This window comes from Erithacus rubecula (assembly GCF_903797595.1).
Source record: "Erithacus rubecula genome assembly, contig: SUPER_Z_unloc_5, whole genome shotgun sequence".
NCBI classification, from domain to species: domain Eukaryota; kingdom Metazoa; phylum Chordata; class Aves; order Passeriformes; family Muscicapidae; genus Erithacus; species Erithacus rubecula.
Genome location: NW_027635819.1, coordinates 2,707,080 through 2,727,965, shown reverse-complemented (window position 1 = coordinate 2,727,965; position 20,886 = coordinate 2,707,080). Strand labels below are relative to the sequence as shown.

The following is a 20,886-nucleotide window of genomic DNA, read 5'->3' as shown; positions in this document are numbered from 1 at the left end:
AAAATATCCACTTGCCTACTCTATTAATGGCCTCATCTGATGCTGTCTGTTGTGTCTTAGAAAGAAAATGTTGCTTCTCACTCCCTTTATTTTTTCAGTGCTACCTGTTACTTCATATATCTCTTTCACACTCTACTTAACAATCTCGTTTCCAGAATAAAGACTCCTAGTATAATAAATACTCCTTTTACACAAGCTGATTCATACTTTTCACAGTTCAACCAAACTTTCTTTGTCCCCTCCCTAGTTCCACCATTTCCCTTGGGACCAAAACTGCACTCAAACTTTCACAAGGTTAACTAACAGACAATGTGATGTACAGAACTACAAGGACTTTGCTCTTGTGCTTTGTTTTCTACTCTTTTTAAACATTTGATTCTCCTATTGTATCTCTGCTAATCTATTTGACTAAAGACTGATCTCAGTAAACATTAAGGCCTAGAAAGGATCAGAGGAAAACAATGCTTCCAACCTAATCAGTAAGAGCAAGCACTCTGCCTAAGCTCCTCCCTCAGACTGTGCAAGATGGATAAACCACTGTCCTTGGGTGAAACCCACTGAGAGGATTCAGCAGGGATATTCTCATGCTGAGAACCCATGCTAACTAAGGTGAGCCACCAACTGAGGGAGAAGGGCTCTTACAGGGGAGGAAGATTCCAGGACTGTAGAGAAACCTCCTTATCATGGACGGTTTTCTGGAGAATGCAGGGCAGGGGTGAGCATAACATGGCTAGGGAAAGAGCCAATGGTAAGAAACAGAAATACCAAATCAGACTGGGGAAGAACAAGTATGGGCAAACAAAGGGGAAAATGGGATAAAAGGTGCTACTAGGGTGTGACCAGACTGCAGGTCTATATCCTTGTATGACTGAGCCCTGACCTGGATCATCTCAGTCTGTCCAGGACTATGGCAGTGTGCCAGAAAGCTTCCTGAGGTGTACAGCAAGAAATATTAAGACATCCAACTACCTTCTTTAAAAATAACAACTAAAAACAGTTTGGTCTGAAGGAGATTTTGAAGTCTTTTTAAAAATTTGTTTATCTCACATAAATTTTACAATCTTGCTGCTGGCAGCAAGTACTGAAAATGCTCACTTACAACAGAAGTTGTGTGTCATCATAAATTTGAGTCTTCTTTGTGGACCACAAGAGTTTAATCTGTGTTTACTCAGGGAACTGCAATTTTCAATCTTGCTCAGCTTCCTTAAAAAATTGTGTTTCAATCTTTGAAAATGTAACTCAATTAAACTAATAAAACAACATGAAAAAAAATGAGAAGCTCCTTTACTCAGATCAAATATGAAGGCAACTTGCACAGACACAGTATCTAATAAATAAATTATGAAGTGCATGGCTGGAAACACTTCAGCATGAACTGATATCAATTAGTTTATTTGAATCTGTGTATCATTTAAAAAGTGGTGCTACAGCTCAATGAAATATGAGGATCTTACTGGCACACTTTTCAAAAGTGCTTTATGCACTTTTCTTAATTTATGCAAATATCATACCTCAGTTTTTAAAAACTTGCTTTCAATTGCTTAACTATTTTAAATAAAGAGGGCTTTTAATTTAATTTGCAATGAACAAACAGACCAAATAAAATTATCTTGCTAGCAGACACATTTTAATGAAAATACAAATGCAAAAAACCAATGTACTTTGTAATTCTCAACTCGATAGAGCAGGAAGAGAAAAAGAAATTACTGTAATACATTTTGTACAAAGATTTTTTTAGCCACAGTTTTAGTTAAGAGAAAAAGCTATAGCCTTAAAGCACAGTAAGAAGTAACATTTTGTGAACACTCACCATACTTCTTCTAATGTAGTCTATTGCTTTCTTCATATCCATGCCTGACCAGTTATCAAGCATGTAGCAGATACAGGAAGCACAGTACACAAACCTCATATCATTCTCACTTCCTTCCAGCACTGCACAGAAACTGAAAGAAACATTTCTGTCTTTAGACACTATTTCGCCTGTTACACAAGAAAATATAAAATGCAGTTCAAGGAATTGCACAGATCAGTTTACAGTAGTCTCATAAATATAACCCAAAGCTATAGTAGATTTTCTTTTTAGAAGATGCAATTCTAAGCCAAGGAAAATGCATGGAACTATAAAAATTTAGGAGCCTGAGTAACTATTTCCAGCAATATAATGACACTGGTGTTTATTTATTTCAAGATGTTTATGTTTAAGAGTCTTTCACCTATAACTCTATATACAGATACATGACTTATCATATTTCCTCTTTTGGGTAGAATGATTTGACTTCTTAATAGCTCACATGGCTTTCTTTCCTTACTGCAACTTGAGGACTAGTTTCCCTGGTATATAAAAAGGTAAATGCTAATACTAGAAGTTCTAATACAAATGGTGAATCAGTTTTTCATTAATTATTGCAACAATCTCACTAAACTCTATGAACATTTTAAAAATTTTGCATCTGGGTGATTTTGGCACATTCTCAGAGATTCCCAGGATGATGATGGATGCCCTGACTTGGATGTTTGTATCAGAAAGTGGCCAGCAGAACCAGGACAGTAACCATTCCCCTGCACTGGACAGTGGTGAAGCCACACCTCAAGCTTTGTGTTCCATTTTGGGCCCCTCACAACAAGGAAAACCACTGAGGTGCTGGAGCTTGTCCAGGGAAGGGCAGTGGAGCTGCAGAAGGGTTTGGAGCACAAATCTGATGAGGAGCACCTGAGGGAGCTTGTAGTGTTCAGCCTGGAGAAAAGAACACTGAGAGGAGTCAACTACCTGAAAAATGGCAAGGTGGGGTTGGTCTCCTCTCCCAGGTAGGACAGAGGAAATGGCCTCAAGTTGCACCAGGAGATGTGCAGATTGGTATTAGAAAAAAATTCTTCATCAGAAGGGTTGTCTAGCACTGGAACAGGCTGTCCAGGGAAATGGTGGAGTCACCATCCCTGCAGGTACTTTAAAGACATGATGTGGCACTTAAGGACATGGTTTAGTGCTGGGTTAAGAGTTGGATTTCATGATCTCAAGAGTCATTTTCAACCTAAATGCTTCTGCGATATACAAAAATAGGTAAACGGTTGAATTACCTGAGGCAACAAACAAACCTTTAATTGTTTCTTCTAGGATTTGCTGCTTGGCAAGCCTTCATTTGGTTTGAAGAGCTAGTTAGTATCCTCTGATGACTAAACTACTTGCAAGAAGCCAGCATATGTTCTATGACTTACATGACTACCAATCAAACTATTTTCTAACAGAACAAAGATAGCTACTTCTATAAAAAACATTTCTTATGTTTCATTTCACCTGTGGGTTGTGGGAGTTGCAGCATATAAAGTATGTTTTACCTTCCATCCTCCAGCTGGAGAGCTCTCAGTCCTGCCAGTATGGCATCCCTATTGACCCGACTTAAATCATCTCCAAGAATAACCAGACATGATAGTCCTGTGTAAGTCATTGCTATGTGCCCACTATCATAGGGATGAGATACACCTGGACCCTAAAAAAGAGGAAAAAAAATAGAAATATTGACACGTTACAAGATCTTACACCACAGCAATATTTTGTTGCTGTTGTTTTTTATTAACGTAAGAGGTAAAAAATTATTTTTCCCTTCACTCACACAAGTTTAACCTACAGTTAAACTGATGGTATCCTGCACAGCTTTCCTCATCAAACTCTGCTCAGCTCCTCTCATCAAACTAAGCTACTGCATAACCCTGCTGCTCTTCTAAACACTTGGTCAGTAGGAAGCTTTGGAAAAAAGCTTTGCAAAGAGCTTCATTTGCAAAATAGTTAAGGAAAAACATGGGATGTCCTCAACTGTACTGAAGTTTGTCCTGACACACCACTGGGCATTAGTTTCCTGGCAGCTAGATAAGCACTCTTAAACCCAAACCTCTGGAGGATCCCTCAGCAGAGATTTTACAACATAATGATCTACAAGTAGAAAGCAGTGTGAGAGATTACTAACAATGTCAATTGAAGAAATACAAAATTAGCCACTTATCTGTTTTCACCTCTATTTTAAAATAATAATCATGAGTTCAAATGAAATATTCATATACCAAATTATCATAAAAACATAGCATATCCTGAATTGAAAGGGACTCGCATCATAAAATGTCAACTGAGAAGCACCTTTTCTCCCTTATTTCCAGTCCTGTACCCTCTTCAGGAGGCAGCACAGATCTCAAATAGCTCCCACTCCCATCACTGTACTACCAGTGCCTCCATCACTGTCTCCTACCCTGCACATTAAACAGACATATAGGGCACATCAAATTGCTTTTGTAAAGTGGTCTCTACTGACCTGAGCTAATGCACTGGTGCACACATACTCAGAGAAGACAACAAAGGGGGTATGGCCATGGCCTCTCCTCTATTGACTTTGCCTTTTGTGAGAATTAGTCTGTAGGTCCCACAGGGAACAGATTTACTTGGATCTGACAGAAGGAGTAAACAGTTCTGTTCCACTGACATTACCATTGTGTTTTCCACAATCTCAGCCTTCTTTAAAAAAATTAACACTTAAAAGATGTAAGTTGAGGCAAGCTTTCAAACGTTTAAACTTGGCTCAGTGATGTGACAGTGTTGCCTACTACATCAATTAGAACAGCTATTAAAACATAAATCATGGTCACCAAGAATTCCCACTGACCACTGCAGAGCTAAGAAACTGCTGCAGAAGCATTGGCAAGAGCTCTTCAAACACTAATAAAGACTACTACCAAACATGCACTTGCACTGGTGCAGTCCCACTTTCAAAAAACTGTTTTCTCACACCTGTCACTGTTGTACCAAGAGAGGGTTCCTCCACCCAGGGTGTCAAACACAGAGCCAAAACCACAGGGCTGTGTTTTTGATACCTTTGCACAGAGCTGTGTTCTGGGTGCTAAGTCCACCAAGCCAACACACCTGGTTACTGCCAAGAAGCATAATTATGCTTTCCAAATACCTAAGAATGCAGTTATCTAATTCCTAATTATATGTCTACCTAATAGCTATTGCACAATCTATCTTTTACCTGCTTTGATGTATTTCAGAATACATTTTGCAGGTGTTCAGTTGTGTGGGGTCTTCACTTGAAAGAGGGTAGACTCAGCAGTAGAGGTGTGTTTTTCAGAATTTAATGACTTAACTTCATCGAAAGCACATGATTTTAGCTGATTTAGCTAATTTGAGTAGAATTCACAGTAATTGCCAGTAATTGCAGTATCTAGCCACCAATTCAAAGTGCCTCTGCTTCTCTAATCTCCTTACTCATTTCAAAACTATTCTGCAAGACCTTGCCATTCCATGGAACCACAAAATGGCTGGGGGTGGAAGGGACCTTAAGGTCATCTAGTTGCAACCCTCCTGCCACAGGCAGAGACACTTTTCAGTAGAATATGTTGCACAGGACTCCTAAAAATATAAGACTGACATGTTTGCTTAAAATAAAAAGATATGCAGTACAGAGATATTTTGGCCCAGGCTTACCTGGGTCTTTATAGTATGTATTTTTATCTTACATTTACTTTTATATTCTCTTTATCTTTTTTGTGATTCAGTCAGCAAAATATTTTTAATTATTCATTTTTCATCAGTATTAGTGTTGTAGCCTTGAGGAAATAAAATGTTGTGTCAGGAACACAAAATACATCTTTTTCCCCCTCCAAATGAAAGCATATGCCAATTAACAAAATCTTAGCTAAAAGTTGCAAATATTTGCTTTGAATCGAGCCCTAAAACTGATTCACAACACTTTAAACATACTGAAAAGACCTAGGCCTATTTGAAACACGGAGGAGACTGTTCACCCCTAAATTAAAAAGCTAGTTCATTCTTCAATAACACCAAATCAGAGAGACTAAAAAATCTGGAGCCGTTTCAGTACATAATTATCTTCTAATTTTCAAAGTAATCCTGCTTTAAATGTGAGGACAGAGGAGCCACTCAGCCTTCCTTCATAGTTGAGACTGCTACAGCTCATGAAGGCTGTGCTGTGAGTTGGTGGATACGCTTTTGTTTCAGTTTTGCTTTTAAGCCAAAAAGCTGCAAAGACACTACTGTCAAACACCTCAAAGGCAACAGCCCAAACACCACAATTCCCAAACCAAACCCAAATGGCCTCTCCTTGAGAGATTTAGTAAAGCTGGATATCTAACAAAATCCTTGCTTTTTCCCATTATTTCAAAGGGTCCCTAGTGACTGAATAGATTTGGCTACCTCTGGTTTGGCACTTTCTTAGAATTCAAGAATGAAATCACTGCTGTGGCATGTAATAGATAGCAAATGTCAATGCAGACCCAAAATGCTTCCAAGGCTTTTTCAAAAAATATTTTTCAAGGCAGATTTAACAGAACACTTTTAAATAATAAAAAAAGAAAAATGATGTGTCCACAAATACACCCCAGAGTCACAGCAGTAAATTTCCAAGTCTTTTTTTTTGAGTTATTTCAGAACATTTCAGGCAACGGTGCTGGAAATGCTTTAAACCCTTCTTTGCCAATAAATCAAACAGATGCAACCTCTCAAAGCAGACACAATGAAAAAAGAACTGCAATGCTGAATAAACACATCCATGTGGAAACAATTTTCTGAAGATAGTGACCTTGTAGTTAATTTCTACAGGTAACATTATTCCATCCCCTTTATCTCATATGTGTATTAGCCAACACATTCTAAGATACCAATGGACTACAATATATTTCCAGTAAATATATTTCAGTATGAGCATCTACTATTGGAACTAGACGATTTAATTAAAACATCAGAAAGTGCTGGAAGCAGAAAACAATGCTTTGCCAATCTTACAGAATTTTTGTCTTCATGGCCCTTTACAAGATCCCAGAACTATACCCAGAATAAACTCTTCTAGCTTTATACACTGGGGAGGACTTTAAAAAAGGTTTCCAAAAGTATGCACTGATCCAAAGCACTGTACTGTAGAGCTGGGAAAGATGTGATACAGCTGGAAAAGGAAAGGAGATGCCAGTGCACAGGAAGGACTGTGAAAGAAATACAGTAATTTTGTGTGTTTGAGAGTGAAGAATCAAATCATACTGAGAAGTGAATGAAAAATCTGTGAGGGCATAACCTCATTTCTTTCTTTTATTAAAGTCATTTTATTTTCATGTGAAAGTTTGACTCTCTTGAACCTCAGTTCACTGGGCTTCAAAGCATACTTTCTTATGGTCATGACAAACAGGGATGAACAGAGCCTAGCCTAAGTCTAGGTGGGTATCAGCTGCAATCAAATATGCATGATTCAACACAGGAAGAGTTGCAGCTGCAGACACTGACTTTGGAAGAAACAGTCAGGCCCAGTCTGTTAATACATGCCTCCTTGGCTGGTGTCACTGCCAAGATTTTGGGTGGATTTTTGACAATGGGATGGACTACATGGCACCAGACACTCTGGCATCAGATGGGAATCACCATTCTCAAAGGACCTGGACAAGCTGCAGAAGTGGGTCATGAGAACCTCATGAGATTTAATAAGACCAAGTGCAAAGTATTACACTCAGGTCAGGACAAGCCCAGACTGGGAGAAGAAGAGAAGTCATTGACAAGCAAAGGGTTTGGGGGCCCTGGTGGGTGAGAGGCTGGACATGACTCAGCCATGAGCACTCACAGCCCAGAAAGCCAAGCGTGTCCTGGGCTGCATACAAACAGCATGGGCAGCAGGGGAAGGGAGGGGATTCTGCCCCTCTGGTCAGACCCCATGTGGAATACTGTGTCCAGCCCTGGAGTCCTCAGCACAGGAAGGACGGGAGCCTCTTGGAACACATCCAGAGGAGCCACTAAGTACATTAGAGGGTTGGAGCACCTCTACTATAAGAAAAATCTATGAGAGCTGGGATTTGTCATCCTGGAAAAGAGAAAGCTTTGTCTTGACCTAATTTTGGCCTTCCAGTTCCTGAAGGGACCCTACAAGAAAGATGGAGAGCATTTTTAACAGAGCATGCAGTGGCAGGACAAGTGGAATGGCTTCGAACTGAAAGAGGACAGCTTTAGATAATGCATTAGGGAGAAATTCGTTACTGTGAGGGTGGCGAGGCATTGGAACAGATTGTCCAGAGCTGTGGAATCCCCATTCCTGGAAGCATCCAAGGCCAGGCAGAATGAGGTCCTGAGCAATCTGGTCTAGTGGAAGACATCCCTGCCTGTGGCAAGGGGATAGGAGCTAGATGATCTTAAGGCCCTTTGCAGCCTGAACCTTTCTATCATACCAAAGAACAGCATGTTCTGCACCACTTAATTAGAGCTATTCTGACCTTCTTTACCTCATGACAATTCTTCAGCTGAAGAACTTTTCCTCTGCTAGTAAAGACCAGAGAAGGAGGAGACTACACTGAGACAAGCTACAATTTGTATGTCGGTTTCTTCACTGTTGTGAGAATTTAAGCTCTAGGTATCATTATAATATGTTTCTTTTGCACGTTTCTTAAAAGTTCTGCAAACATTTCAGTATCAACTGCAAAAAAATTCCCTGCCTTCTAGGCATTCTGTAATTATGTAGTTAGTATTATAAAAAAGACACAAGATCATTTACTGTCTAATTGAAAACATTTCACATAGACATTCTTAACTGACCTTGGAGGGATTGAATGGCATCCCTAAATATGAAGAACCTCTGAATCCACAGCGATTCATGTTTGATCCTGGAAAAGATTAAAACAATACTCACTAATTTGTTTTGTTGAAACATTAATTATAAACCATAATTCTCTAATGAGATCAAGACCCATTAGTTCAACACTATTCACAGCCTTAATAAAGTGTAAGGTCTCTCAATTCCCAACCTTAGTTTGTTATCTCTCTGATTAACAAAAAAATAAGAAAAACCACTAGCAAACTTAATTTACTTACTGCTGTAGTGACAAAACACAAATCATCTTTTTTTTTTTTTTAAATTTGGTGGAAATACAATTTGTATCACCAGACTTGTCTTCCACGCTCACAAGAATAAAAAGTGAAAAGGACTGCTCCCCTGGGAAAATGGCCAGAGTTAACATATTTTTTTTATTCCTCTCTGGAATACCATCTGTTCCCGCACAGAACTGTTTCAAGATACTTCCCAACATGTAGAAGAACAAACAATTCTCAGTTTTAAGTACACTGTAGCTATCTAACATTTCTCTCAGCGATACAGTGTAATTTGTTCCAAACGTCACAACACCCGAGCATTTAGCACGTAGAAGAGTGAACCAAACACTGCCAAGCTTCAAAGGCTCAAGCTTGCTTTTGCATGGCAAAACCTCAGCTGTTCACTCAGTGTCTCAAACTAAAAGCCTAACGAATGCCACAAACAGCACCTGGGTATTCCTAAATTCTCTCCACCTCTTTTAAGTTATTCGGCCTTTAAGCTAAAAATCCTCATGGATATTAGGGAAAACTGCACCTGAATAAATAAGAATGAATAGTTATAAAACTGAAAGCTCTAAGTAACATCACTATGCAATGTGGTCAAATGTAATTTAGCAGCATATTACCTTCTAATTTTAATATACCCTGTACATACACAAAATCTAAACTAGAAAGGTTTTATTAGCTTAAGAATTTCAAGTTGGCCTGAAGTATGCAAGTTTCTCTGCAACATAAATCTTTGGATCTAACTGACATGGAGCACAACACCTGCAATTCTTCACTTCCTCCACAGCTCAGTCAAAAGCACTTTTTGATGATTCTATACACAAAACAAATGTAACTTCAGCCTGCTTTAAAGCTGCTGTGCCCTAATCAGATCCACACAGAGGAAACAGAAAGAAAAAATTAATAATAGTTTTATTTTATCATAATGTAAAAATTCTCAGCTGAGAACATTTGTCTGTTCACTTGCAGAGTCAAAACTTGCACTTCATGTTGTCTCAGCCTCCAGAAAGGAAAATAATTAAATGAGTCCTTAAGACTAATCTAAAGTCCTGAAGGACATTCCCAAATAAAGCATCACAATTTCAAAAATGACACAATGTGAACAAATCAGTAACAGAAGATCTATAATTCATGCCCAGTAAATCCCAGATTTCCTAGGCGACATTGGGGAAAAAAAGAAAAAAATCACCTTCACATTCATTCTCAGTAAAAATGAATCTGTGTCCTAAGTGTTTAAGCAAATTAGAATACTCACTTTGAAATTATACTGGGATGGAAACCTTTCATCCAGAAAAAGAGTTATTATGCTACTAACACAGCTATTCTGGCCTGCTGCAAAGGAAATATGCTACAATTAAGAGGTCTGCAACTGAACAGAACTCAGCTGACAGTTGCTAAGTGGAAGGATTCACCCCAGAAATACTGATCCCCACCACTGCCTTTTGGAGTGTAGTTTATAATTCATTATCAAGGTAGAAATGGCAGCATGAAACCCAAGTTTGTGAGTTTTGACAGGGTCACTTTGATCGCCTTCCAAATTCACAGATGCTGTACACAAATAGATTAAAAATAAAGTTTATTAATGAAATCATGATCTATTACTTCCTTCAGATGTTTAATTTTCATGTACTATTTCAAAACCTTTCTTGTACTACTAAACTTCTACCAGCTAGAAAACAGTATTTGCAATTTTAAAACTTTAATTTTAGATTTAAAGTTAGACTTTTAACTATATTGCTATGAATTTAAAATTTATTTTGACACTTTTTGTCAGTACTTCTCACTCTCGCTCCCCAGCCACACACTGGCTCCTAGGAAAAAACAGAAGACCAGCATGCTCTTTAGGGAAACCTTTAGGGCAAACTTTACAGGGAATTTTATCCTGTCCTCAAATGCATTAATGTGCCTGCAATAGATACTTCCTAGACTTTTGGTATTAGAAGTGAGTTGCTAAATCTCCAGTCACAGTACATGAAGTGAAAAATAGAATTCTGAGTTGATAAAGGAAGCATTAAAACAGGAAGTGAAAAAAGCTTGTTTTTAACCACATGACTCTGGAACACTGAGGCAGTGTCTCAAAATGGGTTTTATAGCATCCTGTGAACATGCAAGTTGAAAACCAGGTAAGAACCAAAAGTGAGTTACAGGAAATGACTGCCTTTCAGTTTATGAAAAAAACTTTACAATGTGAAATTTCATCTTCTGTAAAGCTGCCTTCACTCTTTTATTGCAATGTAACTGTACTTCTTTTTTCATGTCATAGCTAATCAAACTCTTCACTTCCCTGAACTAAAAATGGGCGGTCAGAATCAGAAATAGAATTAAAAATGCAATAGACCCAAATTAAAAGGATGAGATCACAGCATATATCCCTTGGGAAAAAAACTGCTGGTGTGGCCAGCTGGGCTCCAGCAGCTTGCTGTGCATGTGAAATGGTACCACCTGCTGTTCACTTCCACCATCGCCCCTACTCAGACACTTGCTGCAGCAGCTCAAGACACAGCAAAAAGTAACAAATGTTTCATAAACAGCTGCGCAACTATTTGTGGTGGTTTGAGAGCTGAAAAGGCACGCCTGACACATTTGAAAAGAAAACTGAAAACTTTTCCAAAACCAAAAGACTTCACGTTTAAATCAAAAGCTGAAACTTTTCTGTGAAGAAAAAGATGTTACTTATGTGTCCTTAAGCCAGAAAGTCCTTAATATATGTAAAAGAGCATAAAATGATGATAGCTCATACTAAGACAGCTCATTCTAAGAGCTCTTTTGTTACAGACAGGGGATTTTGGTTTTTTATATTTTATGATTTCTCTTGCACTGAAGGACTGATAAACCTTTACCACTACTTCACATTCAGATTATCCATGTGTTGCTCTGGCTGCCAGGCTTGTCTCCTTTTGCTAACTACAGGAGTTTACACACATAACTAAAATATTATAATATATTAAAAAATCACAGCTTTAATATGGGCGGATTCAGTCAGTATATTCAGATAAAAACAAGGTTAAGCTCTTCTCACTGAACTAGAGCTTGTAATTATTCTTGTAAATCAAAGCACTAGAGGATGTCACTAAATGCAAAGTTGCATTATCTAAAATGGAAGTCCATTACACATTCAGATAAATACTTCAAATGTAGCCATAAAAGGAAGTTATGCTGTGGTAAAATTTGTATTTTTGCTCAAGAAACTCATGATCAGAAAGCACACATGTATCAATGATTTCAAAAAAGTCAATGTCATTTTATACTTTATTTTCAATACTGCCACATCAGAAGAAAGAATCATTAAGACAGATCTAAATTTAGACTTTGATAGAACTAAGTTCTAGGTCTGTCATGTAGCATACTGGTTTTCAGTCCGGTATCCATGGGTCTTGGGGACCAAAAAATAAAGTATATCCCAGTGTTCCTTTTGGTTCCATTTATTGGTATAGTAAAGCTAGTGAAGCATCCAGCTGTCAAAAATGACAATTTTCTTCCCTCAGTGGACTGGCACTGGCACTCTCAATCAACACAATTCACCAATGCAACACAAAGCTAACCTTCTATTAGATAAATAAATGCATGTGTTTCTGCCACTTCAGCAAGCTCTCAAGCAGGGTCAAACAAATACCACTGTTCCCGTGGGTGGGGGAGGATGGTGGATGAATATGGCCAAGCAGTATGCTTCCACTGTGCAATTACACTACTTGGGTACAAAGCTCTGGATTCACTCGATTGTAAAAGTGCTGAACTGGCTCTGAATGTGACTTCCAAGAAACTGGAATACATATTTCTTAAATTGCTACGAGTTGCACTTTAGGTAGCTTAAATAAACTTAGAATTCTGTCAAGGAGCTGCACCATGAGAACAAAACCAGTAAAACACTGACATGATAATGATCTTAAGAACAAGCAACTAGTTAAAAGAGGGTGCTTATCAACCCTTTCTCAATTTCACTAACACTTAAAAAAATAATGTGTTAGTCTTAAAATGCTATCATTTCTGGTTGAGGCTTGTAAAGCAACATTACCCTCCTCAAAATGAAAAAAAAACTCCACTTCTTAAGATTTCAACTTCTTTCTAAAAGGAAACAGTTAGCTCTACTAGCTGTGAACACAGAAAACACAAAGTAGCCTAAGCTAAGCATTCACTAGAAGGGAAGGTAACAATGTCCACAGTCAATTCAAGATAAAGCCAAACTTTTTAGCATTAGTTAGAGAAGACAGGAGTCCTTTGAACAAGCAGAAAGCAGCAGTAAGTGGAAGCATTCACCTAAAAATGTATTTCTGTGTGACAGTCAGTTTGCACACATGACATGCCATTCCCTCCAAACTAGAACAAGTCTCTGGAAGATCTGAGTTAAAATTACGGTACCTAAAGGACATTATCACAGGTACAATAAACACACAGAAGAATACAGTCTATCCTGACAGAACCTAATCTTCAGCTTCCTTACGTGCATTTTGATTAAGCTGACAGAGCATGTTTGCTTTCTTACTCAGCAGATCTCAAATCTCACCAGTTAAGCATTAATGAGCTATAGTTTCACATAAAATTTCAAAGGCTACAAACCTCTGAAGTGAAGCTATCATTGGTCATCAATATATTACATACCAGTAAATACAAACATATCACTTAAAACTGACACAGGGTATAGGGAGAATTTATTTAAGAAGTGGTCTAAACCCTCAAATTCTGAATTTTCTAGCAGGTTCTGTAACACTCTGCTGCAGTGGGCTGACTCCAACCAGCAGCTGAGGCAAGGAAACAGAGAGATGAAGAGTCAGAGAGTGAGACAGAGACAGATTGATAGGTGAAGCAGAAGTTGTGGGCACACAGCAAAGCAAAGTAGGAATTAATTTACTACTTCCCATCAGCCAGGCAGGTATATACCACTTCCCTGACAGCAGGGCCTCAGCAAGTGTAAGGGTAACTCAGGAACACAAATGCCAGAACCACAAATATTTCCCCCTTTCTCCTTCTTTTCCAAAGTTTTATTGCTGGAAATTATCACAGATGGTGTGGAGTGTGCCTGTGGTCAGTCCTGAGGTCAGCCTTGGTCAGCTGTCCTGGCTGGGTCCCCTGTTGTATCTATCATGGGAAAGGGAGTGCAGAGGAGGCAAGAAGACCCAGCCTTGACTGGCACTGCTCTGCAATAGCTACAAGACTAAAACACTCTTCTAGTACCAGCTCAAAACACAGAAGACTAGAGGTTACCAGGAAAAAAATTAATTCTAGCCCAGCCAGTACACCTACAGTTAACAGTTATTGATAAAAATAAACAGATATGAAGTTTGCAGAGCACCAACTGCTGTTTCCCATTCATTGAAAAAAAGGTAGCAGTAGTTCTCAAAACAATTTGAATTTGCCACCTTAAAAATCGCTTTAAATAAAATTCAAGTTAAGTGCTGTGCATAAAGGAACCTCTGGAGGGACAAAAGTGAAAAGCAGAGAAATCTATTTTTCTAATAAGAATTACAGGAATTCTCTTTTTGACTGATACCAAATTTGAGAAATTCAACCATTGATGCAATCACAAACAAACCCCAAGATTCTGTAAAAACACATTTCCATTAAAATGAAGCTTTTAAATTGGTTTTCAGTCCCAGAGCCAAACTTGGTGAAGACTTCTATTGAAGACAATGCAGTTACTTTAGATTGGTGGAATTCCTCATTATAAATTCTCAAATTCTTAAAAAAGTAAATGGAAATAGAAATTTATCAGAATGCACGAAAAAAACCATTCTGCAATAGCATGTTTCTTCAAAAGTAAAATGTTGTGTTTCCTAGTTTTGGTTTTGTGTTTTGTATTTTTTTCAACCAGGGCAGATTCCAATTCATCAAACTTGCAATCTTGTCTTTAACTAGAGATGCACAAGCACTTTGAAACCAAAAATTTCAGTGTTGTAGCCTACCACAATTTAGTTACTTCTTCAAAGAGGCCGAAAGAGGGAGTAGGAGCTCTGCTGCTGGGAGGCTGCCAAGAAACAAGCACTGCACCCACCCAGGATTAAAAAGCAGAGAGCCAATACACTTTACTGAAAGCAGACATTACCAGAGTGTAGGTGTTCCCTTCTTCACATTTAGTCATTCAATATCCAACCTGTTGCAACCAGCATCATTTACATTTTGCACTTTCTATTGTCCAATAGAAAAAGCAAAGACGAAACACAAATAACACTGAAGTTTTAGTGGTCAAGCAAACAGATAAGAGGAGTGTTATCACCAAAAGCACAAGAAGAACAAGAGTTATTACAGTATGATACAAAAATAAAGGACTGAAGGGATGCTTGTTCTTCTAGTGAAAAGCAGAGATTTATTACTTGAAAAGCACAGACTGCCAAAGGTGCCCTCCCCAAAACTCCTCTAGAAAGAGGAGCACATCTCCACATCTGCATGCTGAGATTTTTACTGCCCTCCCCAGGAGGCTCTACACAATGGCCATATTTTAAACACTGGCCAGGTAGAACCCCCAGAGAATTACAGTATACTGTCAAAGACAAACAAGCAAACAGAAATGCCTGTTCTAATCACTCTTCTTGCAAACTTCCCTGCTCTTCTGGAATTAAGTCCTAAAGACTGGGATAAAAGTCACAAAGTGAGCAACTCCTAGAAACAAAGCATGTACACTGTGAAAAGATTTCTTAACAGTAAGGCACAGGAACCTTTTAATCATTGAAAAGCTATGTGGGAATATTTATGTAACCTGAACTCCTAATTTTCAAGAATCAATCCTGGAGTACAATACAAGAAAAAAAAAAATCTATCAGAACTAGTTCCTGCGGTGGATCTGATGTAATCCAAGTCCAGAGTAAGAAAAAGGATTTTTTTTTTTATTCCTGTAAAAGTAAACAGACTTCCATGTGCTTATTTCATAAAACTGATTTTAGAAATCTAATTTGTTGTATATATTTAGAATAGATAATAGAAGGAAACATACAATTTTCTTTCTACATCCATCCAAAAATACACGTTCATGACTTTACAGACAGGCAACTGGAGCTGCCTTTTCCAGCAGCCTGGAGCTATGCCCACATTTAACGTGCCAGCACCTTCTGTCACAGAGCAGCAGTGCCTCACCCACATATCCCTCCCTCCTCCCCATCCCCTCTAGTGCTACCAGCCATTCACCTGGGCTGCCACACAACAAACTGCCAGCACCAACTAGCCCACAGGAACAGCACCTCCCTAACTTCTGTCAAATCAACCAGGAAAGGGACATTTCCTGCCAGTTCCCTCACCAGCTTTTCTCCTATGCACCTTTCAATCTGAGGACAGCTAGGATTCAGCAGCAGCATTACTCCTTCTCAAAACTTTGGGAAAATTCAACCTTCACAGATCTAAAGAACGTCAGCCAGGGACGGTGTTTATCCTTTTTGCTTCTTACCCTTACTCCTCAAATTCTCCAAAAGCTGTTGTAAATAATCACACCTATGATCACAGCTTCTCACATTGGAGTGGCAATAAAATCACTATTAGACTTGTAATAATTTCACAACATATGCATTTCTTTTAGAACCAGGTGAAACATTCCTCTGAAACACCTAGAGGTGCAACTTTATTATACTATTTTATACTGACTTATCTTCAAATTAATTTCTGCTCTTCCTAGCTTTATCACTTATGAGGGATCTATATCCAGCATTTGCTCAACATCACTACCTGAAATTATCAGGACTGCACTTCAGGAAGGTCAACCTTATATTTTATAAAAACAAGAGTCATCCACTATTCCCCAAGTAAAAAGCAAAAGCAAAAATGTTAATATCAATAAAAAAAACTAAAAACTCACTCACTGTCTTCTGTGGGAAGGACCTGCAGGGAATAAATCCATTCTATTATATCATCTTTGTTCACCACATCTAAGGAATCCAACATATCCAGACCAGAGAGTGCGAAAAATGCAATTGTCAACCTAAAAGAAAAAGATAAGACTTACACTTCCCACCATAAATATCATGGGGAAATTAACAAACGGTTGCAGCAACAGATACATCTATGAATTCTCAGCCTTTGATAGTGGTGCAGCATAGAGCCTGGCTTAGAATACATGAAAGTCATCTTCTGGACAAAATAATGTTCTTTGTACTGAAAACATTCCTCTGCCTCAACGTTTTTCATATAAACTGCCCTTCCTTTTATATAATAATGACATGTTAATTAAAAATTTACGTAGGGACCTGTTTACTCAAAAGAAAAGCCCAACAGAACAACCCCACTACAAAGTAAACCAGGCTATAGAATTAATATATGGAGTACCACTTCTATGAAGAATTCTTACATGAACAATCCCCTAAACATGCATTAAGTGGATATGCAGGGTAACACTTAAAAATAATAAGCTGCCTCTCACTGTGTCCCAAACCCAATTTCAGATGCTTAGATGTCAATATCAAACAGCAAAGCATACTTTGTAAGCAAACAATGCATAAATAGTCATACAGGATGAATTAACATCTAGAGGTACTTATTTCTGGTCCTTGGGTGTAAAGAAGCCTAGATGACTATCTTACTTAAACATCTAAAATTAAGCATGTCACATCCAAGTATCCAACAGAGCAGTGGAGTAGCTAGCATGCTGAATGTCCTTCTCTCCTACAACTTCTTTCCTTCCATGAATGCTTCCATACCTGCTTACTGACACCTTCTTTGCTGGGTTTGTTTTAGCACAAACCATTGCAGGCACATAGGGCATGGCCCTTCAACAGTGCATTACTCACTCTGACAGAGCAGCAAAGCAACAGCACTGGGTTAGGAACCTGGGAGAACTTGCTATGAGAGAAAATGCTCATTTAATGGTACCTTGGACTTTCTGACTCAGAATAAAATTAGCTGGATGTGTATTTTGCCACCCACGCTTGTCTGCTGATCCTTCTAGAAATTCTTGTTCTCCTTACACCAGATAAGATGATGGATTCTGAAACAACTGTTACACATGCAGAAACTATAATTCAGCATGCCTAGGAAAATCAACAGTTGATACCAACTTTCCTTATGAGATTTAAGTTTTAATTTGTATTTACCTCACAAACTGGTGAGCCACCTTGGCCACCAGTAGTTGGTACCCCTGAAGAGGCAGATGTGGACAGGGATCTCCACAGCCACTCAATTTGTGCATGAGGTTCTGCATCAGAACCACAAACAGTAAGACCACAGAAAAAATGGTGGTGAGTCACCCAAAGAACACATCCAAAAGAATTATTATGATTAAAACACAGCAGCCAAATGACAACGCAGCAGATGCTAATCTCAACAAAATGGCCCAACCTCCCAGGGTGACATTCCTACCAGTGGGCTGGTAAAATATGTACCTTTACTGTTATTATTTCAAATAATTATTTTGAGTAGAAAATGCCAAAAAAAGTATGTTGCACAGAAAAGTATTTCTATGAAGAACAAGAGTATGTTTTAACCCTTCAGATGAATAAGAAATTGCCTTCAAAGACAGTTGTGCAAAATTAACACTTCAAGGTTTGCATCAACTTTTATCACTCATTAGATCTCTGCTTAACCCAAAATCTTACCCTGGATAATAAAAAAAAAAAAATTAAAAAATCACTACTTTTATTTAAAAAAACCAAGGAAGTTACTGTTCAGTTACCATAAATTATTTCTCTGCCTGTACATTCTGATTTTCATAAACACTGACAATCTTTTACTAGAACTACTAAAAATATATTTTCACTCTGTTTTACCCAATTGAGTTACTGCCAGTGAAGCACAAAAAACCATGTCAACAAGAGCACTAGAAACTGCTGCAAAGTAGGCCCAAACCATAAGGCTATACCTACAACACAGAGAGCAAATCTCATCTGCAGTTAAAAATGCATATGCCAGACATATGAATTTTAAAAGTAGTTTTACATATAATTAGGGCTCAGTTCACTTATTCAGAGTTGACTGTCTGTCTCCAGCATTACTAAAGAACAGCCTGTAATGTGACAGAATTTATTTATGGTGGGCAAGAGTGTCTGGCACTGGTCATATACAGGTTGCAATACAACTGTTCAGGAACTGCATCTTTACTCCATATGCTCACAGAAAATGATCACACATATGTCGTAGCAAAAACAACTCTTAGCAGCACTTCAGGTGACAGACACATGCCAAGAAGTGTAAAAACTTTATTTACAGCCATTTCCACAGAGGATGGCCAATAGGACACTTTGGATGGCACATTCAGACCCTGTTGTCTTCAAGCATGGAAAAATACTACAATTTCACAGAAGAATTCAGAAAGCATTTGAAGTCACAAATTTGAGAAAATTATTAAGTGTGCTGCAAAGAGCACCATGAAATATCAGAACCTTAAAAACTTCAGAGACCAGGAAAGTTGCATTCTACATCAAACTCTCACAGTACTGACAATCAGTGAGTATGAAACACTACCAATCAAAATGTTTAAAAACTACTCTTGCTGCAACTACTGTTGCACACCAATAACTACAGGCAAGAACAATTACAAAGGCTTTGAGGCAAGAAGTTGAGCAGAGAACATGAAATTAATTTTCTTTATTCTCTGTTACTGTTTAACAATCTACAGCTTAAGCTGGAATGCACCAGCACATTGAAGAAAATGTCACTCTCTACCACCCTTGTTTGGTGACAACAAACACAGTTTTCTATTGCAGCGCAGTTTAAAAAAAATCTGATAAATAACTTTATTTATTTATTTAACAAATCTCTTTAATTTAACTGAGTTTCCCCATCTAACTTAAAATGGAACCACTCCGATTCAGAAACAGGGGAAATATGAATAAAAGAGTAATAGCATTTCTTTCTTCAGCTGTGTCTGCTCCAGAGATTTGCTAAAGGCTTGCTGAACTCAGTGACCTTGAACCTGGCCAAAGGGTAAACTTTATACCCTTAAAGTCAAACTGGAGATGATGCATTTGTGGTTCAATCCCCTGCTTAGAATTTGTCAGGGGTGCACCCCTGCAGAACATGTCTATGTTGTCAAGGGCCCCTGGAGATCACTGGTCCCACCTTCTGAAGAACAAGGGGCCTCAGAGGAGATGCCCCAGGACTCTGAGAAGCCACATCCTCAAAGGTGACTCCATCACTTCAGTGGGCAAGCTTTGCATGGTGAACTCTCCTAACAGTCAAGACATTTCTCCTACAGCCACACAATTCTCCCCTCATTCCCACAGCCTCCAACCCCATCACCATGGTACCTTGCAAACAGTACACATCCAGCTTTCTTTGTAAGTAGTTTCCCACCAATGGAAGACTGTGATTAGATCCCTCCTTCTCTAGGCCAAAGACATCCCATTTCTTGAGCTATTTTCAAATGTCAGTAGGGCTAAGGCTGGCCCTCTGTGTTATTGCTCCAGTACATCTGCATGTTCTGGTAATTTTAAAGCCTATACCCGCTGAGCATAGGAGGCCTAGATTTCCCCTTGCTGTCACCTAAAATAAATGAGAAGGTAGACTGAAACACCAGCTGATTTTTAATGAATAAATTATTTACAGCTCTGCAATCAAAATTTCAGAAAGTTACAGAATAGCTGGGGTTGAAAAGGACCTCTGGAAATAATCTAGTACAACCCCTTTCTCCTAATGCAGGTTTACCCAGAGCAGTTTCTACAGGATTGTGGCCAGGCAGGTTTTGAATATCTCCAGGGAAGAAAACCCCATAACCTCTCCGGGCAGTCTGGTTCAGTGATCAGTCACTCCCAATACGAGGAGGTTTTTTGTTACTGAGATGAACCTTCCCAAGTTTCTGTCTGCTGCCCTTTGCCCTGTCCCAGGGACCACTTAAAGAGTCTGGGCCCATCCTCTCTCTACCTGCCCTTTAACATATTTGAATGCATTGGTAAGACCCTCTCCAGTCATTTCTTCTTGAGGCTGAAGAGGCTCATCCTCATAGTACAGATGCTCCAGTCCCTTAACCACCTCTGAAGCCCTCTGCTGGCCCCTCTCCAGCAGCTCCATTTCTAACTTCTCAATATAAAGTTGTGCTATTTCACACACAGCCCAACACTATATGTTCTAGTCCTTACATGCTTATGCTCTAGTTCTAGGTGCTTGTGCTCTCAACTGAAAAAACACAGGATGAT

General features: G+C 38.7%; 1 protein-coding gene across 1 annotated transcript in view; it reads right to left on the bottom strand.

The window, feature by feature from the left end:
* PGGT1B (protein geranylgeranyltransferase type I subunit beta) overlaps nucleotides 1-20,886 on the bottom strand; it is a 31,310-nt gene that overhangs the window by 9,473 nt on the left and 951 nt on the right. The window contains 4 exon segments of the mRNA XM_079331564.1: nucleotides 1,811-1,943; nucleotides 3,334-3,485; nucleotides 8,567-8,634; nucleotides 16,624-16,742. Of these exon segments, the coding sequence (XP_079187690.1) occupies nucleotides 1,811-1,943; nucleotides 3,334-3,485; nucleotides 8,567-8,634; nucleotides 16,624-16,742 (472 nt within the window).